Raw genomic sequence first — 7,433 nt, forward strand, 5'->3', positions numbered from 1 at the left:
GGGTCCTCCAGTCGGTACTTCCCCCGCTGTGAATCCTTCCTTTACCTCACGGAGTTGTTCCTGGAGCGTCTCAATGACCCGAGCCTGTTGTTGGATCATTGCTACCGATTCCTGAGAGCGTGCCGACTCGAAAGCCACGCCAGGTCGGTTCATCTGAGCTCCCGTTACAAAGGGAGTTCCAAAAGGAGCTCCCTGCGGGGGTACCGCCTCTTCGTGAACTGCCAATGTTCTTCGTTGGTTCGGACCCCTTTGACTTTCCGTTCCCACTGCCTGAGATTGCATCGATACCGACCCTTGATACAGAATGACTGATGGATTGCTCAGTCTTGGAGGAACGTGTACAGGGTTGGGAGCCAACCGAGCTGTCAGATCTTGTCCGGAGATCCGGGATGAATGTTGTGCGCCATCCATCCTCACCTCACCAAACTGGTATCGCTGCGTCGAGACTGGGGTTAAAGGTTTTGTTTGCAGGTTAACTCTGGGGGGAGGAGTCGAATTTTGAGCCAAGGCATGTACAGTGGGGGAGGTCCCAGAGCGTAACTGGGGGCTCCTCGTGGCCGTGTTACCGGGGTTAAGGAGTTCAGGAACCTCAATATTCCTGGGCGATGAATGTTTCTGTGCCAGGAAACGACCATCAGATCCATGGAGCTGCCCTTTCTGGTCAAATTGCTCCGGAGGGAACTCCCCTACGCTTTCGAGTTCGCATTGAACCATATACGAGGTTCCCCGATTATCCGCGACCAGTCTGCGACGGAATTCCAAAGCTCTTTCTAGATTCGATCCAGAAAGTTCCTCCGACAGCATCAGAGTGTCTGATTCCGCTAGTAGCATCCGGTGTCGGGTCTCCTGCGAACACAACATCGCTTCGGACTCCTCACTCCTGACCAGAAGCTGGTGCATATGCCTCATGGGCGTGTACATGTATACCGTCTGCCCGTTACGGACCCGGACGGGACTATCCTGATCAGGCATTGACTCCACTGGGGCCAGGAGGTGAGCCGTGGTGTATCTCCTGCGTCTACGATTTTTTGCAGCGATTGCGTTAGCATCCTCGTTACTTTCCTCATCGATTTTAGCTGCTGCTTCCGCTAGGTTTGCGTTCCAAAGTATTTGGATCGCCTGGTAGTTCGGTATGTTAACCCTCGAAGGGGGAGGTTCAAACCATACGGCTCCTGATCTGTAGTTAGAGGCTCGGTACAATATACGTAGCCCTGCTTCGCCACAGAATTCCTTCTCCCTTCCATGGGTATGAGGGAGGAGGGGAAGTATTCCCCTCGAGTTTCGGAACGATCGCCCGTAACGTGCCTCTGCCTCTAACAGTTCCAACATCCTCTCTGGGTCCAACAGGACGTTGTACAGCCAGAGAAAATCTGATCGGTTCGCGGGGGTCATCAGCCACTGCTGGGCCTTCTCTGGGAGGTCTATCTCCAGTTGAGTTCCCACTGTTAGGAACTGTACTCGTAGGTCTGAGAATTCGAGACCGTCTCCCAATATTTCGATCCCCATTGACTCCAATACCTCCCTTAGGACCATAGCTACATCCTCCGGGATACACTCCTGAATTCGAATGACGTCTTCCAGACGCAATGCCATTTCGGACAAGGGTTGTACTGGGAAGTTGGTCCTGCTATGGTGTATTGCGTGTGTACGCTCCCAGTTGGGCGTATTCATAGCTGGGCTTTTCAGGAGACTGGAGAGCGAACTTCCTCGTCTCGGGAGAGGAAGGTTAAGGGACTGTACTGGAGGCGTTGGTAACCTCCGGGATGACGTCCGAGATTGTTCGGATACGGCAGGGGATACCCTCCTCTCTGGAAGTTTCTCCTGTTGTCGTACTGAGAGAGGGTCAGTACTCCCCCCTTGTATCCTTTCGATAGCGGCTACTTGACCGCTGACTCTTCCACCCGCGTTCGAAGCTGACTCCATGTCTAGCTGCGGTACCGGTCCAGGGGGAGGTCCTCTCGTTCCCCAGGTAGGGGAGTATGCGAAACCTCCCATGGGACTACTGGCAGGTTGGGCGTAACCCATGGAGGTAAACCTCCGTTGTGGTGGTCCCATCCCAGGTTCCACTGGAGGGGGCCCCTGAACCTCCGGTTGACATCCCTCTGGGGTCCGGATGTTGCTGGCGGTTTCATCCCCGAACGACTGTTCTGGGATGGACATCAGGCGTTGACCAGCTGCCACCGTGATGACAGTGGAGCTAGCAGCCTGGTTCGATTTTTGAGCTTGTGTCGTGTTTCCACGAGATAAGGCGCTCTTTTGTTTCTTTGATTCGGTCTTGGAACTAGAAGGTTGTTCCGTTGACGTCGCCGACATTTCGTCGCGACGAGTCCGTTCGGTGACGGGAGAGCTTGGTATAATGTAAGACCTGGGTCAAAATGGGTCTTAGGGTAGGTTTTGGTATGTGGAGGTTTATGTTGTAGCGTGCTAGGAGCAGGCTGGAGCTCGAAGGGAGCTACGAGAACCGCGACCGAGGACAGGAATGACCTAGTAGTGGTTGGAACGACGAGAGGGTGACCCTTGAGGGGTTCCTAGGAGGTCCAGGGAGGTCCCTAATGCGTAGGGAGGTTCAGGAAGAGTGCGGGACCGTACGATATTGCGTAGTAGGAGTTGTACTCGCTAGAACGTCAATATAGGATCGAGTAGGTAGTTTATGCAACTGGGTCTCGAGGGTGTAAGCTCCCGAGAAGGGATACGCCAGGGAGGGTAGGTCCCTGGGGGCTAGGTTTGAGGATGGTCGTCCTCGAGTGTGGGAGGTGGTAACGGAGAAGCAATACGTAGTTCGACGTGAGGGGTAGCTTCGACGTTACCTAGATCGAGGTCCCGAAGCTTACGAAGTAGCTAGGGAGCTCTGGGAGGTTTGGGGAAGGGTAGCTCACCAAGCGGGTAGGCGTTGGGGAGCTTTAGTAATGTTCGAGGGAGCTCGGAGACTCACTCGGAAGGCTTAGACTTGAAGTAAAAGCGTATATTCGATCGTATAGACGATCAGAGAGACAATAGACAGTAGTAGAGAGAAACAGAGGTAGAGAAACAGAGAGTAGAGAGAATTCCGTATAGGTAGCAGGTACAAAGGGACAGGGACTGGACCTATGTAAAGGGTGTGTGTTCAAAATATACCAAGCTGGGGCTTCGGGACGTATCAGAGCTACTTAAATAGGTACAGGAAGTGATCAAGGGAACATCAGGGGCCATGAGGCGTGTAATCGAGATTAGTATCTTAATGGGGTAGGTGTAGGAGGGCTTCGACGCGTGTCGGGGGAGGTTTAGGAGCTGTCTTGGATAGGTACGGGCGTGGATCGGTACTGAGGGGTGAGAGTGTTTGGCTGATACTGGGGCTGTCCTGGTCGTCACCATTAAGAGGGCTGTGGATAATGGTCGAGGCATGACATGAAGTTAGGGGTTTGATTTGTCAAAACGACAGATACGGTACGTCTGTCGATCACAAAAAGGAAAACTAAGCACAATAGGATTGGAAATTTACAGTGCACTACCGCAAACAGGGGTTAGGTTTGTTAACAAGTTGGACGTGGTTAAGATCCATTGCCAATTCAAGTGATGAGACAGGACCTAACGAGGCATTGGACAGTAATTAATGCAACAATGTGAATGTAAAAGCAGACTAAAGTAGCACGGAATACACATCACATTTGGGTATGGTGAACACAACAGTTAAGGGCTGAAGGTTGGTACGAATATCATTTGTTGAAAGCAAATACTGCATAGCCATCATGCAACAATCTCGGGCACCTTGTGCATCAGAAATAAAAAGCTGAATCTTCAAATGGGACAGATTATGGAGATTAATGCAAGCCAGAACGGTGTCTTCCCACTGTACCTGGAGGGGTAGATGAGCAAGTACTACGTGGAGCTAGGCGAAACTCACACGTTCGGCCCAAATATAGCAATTAAATTTGAAAGTAAGTGAAGTCAGGTTACTGCAGCTATTGAGCAACCAACAAACGTCCGCACCAGCACATGCATAGGTAGTATATCCAAGAACCGCTGAAACTCGTGTTCAGACAACCGACCGCCAATGACGGTAATGACAGACACAGGAGTCTGCCAAAGTTCCAAGAAGATATTGATGTTAGGAAGTGATCCGGTAAAGGTATGCAGGAACTGAAGCGACCCCCCGAAATCAGGGATGGGAAAGAAATCAAAGTTTGCAAAATGAAGGTGCAAAGTTGTAAGAAAGGGGTGGCGGACCAAAAGGCTGATGATTGACACATGGAAACATGAATCTTGCAAAGAGAACGAACAAAGAGCAGGCATGACCATCCAGCTACTTTCGAACGCAAATGCGAGAGGTCCCAGGGCTGGAGTACCATCACGTAGCAAAGATTTCACTGAATTTGGGGGTGTGTTGAGGGCAAGCGTGAAGGAGGACATGTTTACAAGCTTAGGTACAATGCATTGGAGCATGTTGAATAGATAATTTTCATCGGCTACGATGATGTTGTTCAGTGAATGAAGCAACAAAGCAAAAAACACAACACCAACATTGGGAAGCCGCTGCAGTAAAGTCCAGCGATAAAGAAACAAGATAGGTAGATGTGATGGATCTAACACTAAATGCAGAGTAAGTCGTCGAGCTCATCACTCCGAGTCATCTCTGACCTGTGCAATTGATAGAATCTTCTATCAATTTCTCCACTGTTCTGTACAAGTATCTAACAAGTATAAATCTACATAGCATGTAAGGAATAACGACCTTTTTACAATTCTTTGAATATCATCTATATTGAGCTTTACTTCGTGTGAATGTAAGCTAATCCGAATATCAGCGCATTTGACGCCTTGTGCTCATCGTTGATTTCGACTTCTGGGTGTCCAACGCGCAAGCTTGACGACAAGGAAGGATATTCATTGTGTCTATCTTAAGGTATATAGTATTTCATTGATTTGAATCGAGAGTCTTATTCAAATATTACTCAGAAACATTACATTGGTGGACACACTGGGAACTCTCATTGTTCAAATGACGAAATTACCCCTACTCTCTGCTTACTCTCTCCTCACCCTCTAATCCTTCACTCTTCTTCAAGATGTCGCAAAGTCAATCAGATTTTCCCAAGGATCAGACCATTGATCCTAATAGCACTGTACAAACAGAGGGGGAATACGACCTTGAGCCACTCAAGTCTTTGGACATCGGACATGGAATTCATCGGTACGTGCTTAATCCTAAACGGGACGAAATCAAAAAAGCACTGACTCTTCTTCCTACTCTCCGACCGTTCTACAAGATAGCTAATAACCAGAACATTAGACAACGACGTGACAATGCGCTTAGGATCGCTGCTGTAGGATTAAAGCGAGCGGAATTATCGCGTCTGATGCCTCCACCACGAAAACTGTTCAAATCTGTCTTTCCAAAGGAACTGTCAGCTTTGGATACTCTGCTTTTCCAACATATCACAGGCACTCCAGCCTCGGGTCAATTTGTGAGTGAATCTGCTGTGGAATCAGACCCTGTTCAAACAGTGCATACTCTAGACTCACAAGGCTATATACAACTGAATTACGCCTTGCTACAACTTCAGCAAGCTGCAAAATCTTCCTTCCGACTCACCGGCAAGCGTCTCCCTGACCTTCCTTACTGGGGTGATTTTGGGAAGGTCGGCTTGGAATTTTACACAGAGAATGACTTTGAAATCATTGCCATTGCATATCGTGCACAAGTTGAGCATTTTCTTACCCGATTAGCGGATGTACACGACTTCAAGACTAACGAGTTGAGAAATGATTCAGAACTAGCTGAAGAACACATCAGGCTGTTTGGAGAAATTGTCGAAGCTGCCAACCAGGACATTCCTCTTCCTATGGAATCAATAAGCAATGCAGTACGTCAGCATCGTACTAAACGTGTAACTAGTACTAAGGCAGCTACAGCCAACTCTTATTCGGGAATAGGATCTTCAAGGATCACTTCATTACCACCACGCTCTACTTGTCGCCTCCAAGATGTATTTCCGGTATTTAATTTTGGGAAAAATGTTGCTGAGGCTCCGGATCCCGGCAATGACTCAAGTAGTAATGAAGATGATAGCGAGGATGAGAGACCCTCAAGGTCACCTCCCAGGTTAAAGTGTCAAATACCGGTGGCCACTTCTATTGGTGCAGGTTGGAGCGAGGAACAGTTTGATATGAGACTCAAGCAAGACACCGTTCCAACATGGGACGGTGACACTAATACCATTATTCGCTGGATCAAAAGAGTGAACGACTTAGCAAAGAAGTCACGGAAACTCTGTAAACAGCTGGGTAGTATTGTTCCGAGGCGGTTGGAGGGTTCAGCTCAATATTGGTATTACTCCCTTTCTTTATCCCATCGTGATCACCTCGAAACTGACTGGGAACTGCTTCGAGATGAAATTGCAGCTTATTACATGAATCGCCGCTGGATGGAGACTATGTGACGAAAGGCTAATCGTGCTTCGTATCGTGAGGCAGGACATCCACGGGAAACACCTAGTGAGTATTATATCTGAAAAAGTGAGTTACTCACTACTGTCTATGAGCTTGTAGACTCTGAAATCATCTCTAAAATCATGGAAGGTGCTCCAGCTAACTAGTCGACTATCCTTTCGACCAAGGACTATGATACGGTACTTGACTTTCAAACGGCCATCAAATTTTATGAGGATACTTTACTTGAACTTGAGCGTGTGTCATCCTCTCATCGAAGTAATGATCACGATCGTTCTAATCATTCGAAATACCAGTATAACCGTGCTTATGCTATCGGAATTCGTTCTGACTTTATTCCCTCGGGATGATTCCAATATCTCTCGAAGAGGAACACCGAAAGATAAGGGAGCTCGTCCATATTGTCATTGCGGTAGTGACTTGCATTGGGATAATGAGTGTAAGCACTCCAAGCAGAAAATAGCTCGCGCATGCTTATGTGAAACCTCAGTAGATGATCTTTGAGTGCAAGATGAATATGAGGAACTTTTTGAGAGCCTCGAACCGGAACAGGATTTTGAACAAACCCTCCGGTTTACCGAGAGCACTGTTTACAAAGCTCAACATTCGGCTCCGGAGGGACCTATCTACAATATGCCTACATTACCATCAGTTGCACCTACCATTATGGACTCAAATATCTTACCTAACCTATCTTTGGGTAATGAAAATCTTAATTTGTCTTCAGACGTATGCACAGAGTCTAAAACACCCTTGCGAGCCCCTTTGCGAGCCTTTAGGATTGAAACAGCATCTGGAACGTCATCAGCAACCTGTAAACCCTTTGTTGCAAAGCCTGCATTGAATCGTAGGAGTCGGCGCAGACTGGCAAAGGCCGTTCAGAGACTGACTTACTCGACACAGGCATTTCGAGGAATGCAAATCAATAAGCCACTCATCGAACTGAAACGTGGCATGTCTCGACTGCCTGGAACCGCCTTTCTCGGATCTAAGGCAGTCGAAACTAT

General features: G+C 48.2%; 1 protein-coding gene across 1 annotated transcript; it reads left to right on the plus strand.

Moving 5' to 3' along the window:
• Positions 1-5,042: 5,042 nt before the first annotated feature.
• On the plus strand, positions 5,043-6,416 carry C8R40DRAFT_1178062 (uncharacterized protein; the record flags this gene model as incomplete). The annotated part of the gene is made up of 1 exon (XM_046232794.1): positions 5,043-6,416. One exon carries the CDS (start codon positions 5,043-5,045, stop codon positions 6,414-6,416), a length of 1,374 nt encoding a protein of 457 aa, XP_046079338.1.
• Between the last annotated feature and the right edge of the window lie 1,017 nt (positions 6,417-7,433).

This window comes from Lentinula edodes (genome assembly GCF_021015755.1).
Source record: "Lentinula edodes strain Le(Bin) 0899 ss11 chromosome Unknown C8R40scaffold_74, whole genome shotgun sequence".
Lineage (NCBI taxonomy): Eukaryota > Fungi > Basidiomycota > Agaricomycetes > Agaricales > Omphalotaceae > Lentinula > Lentinula edodes.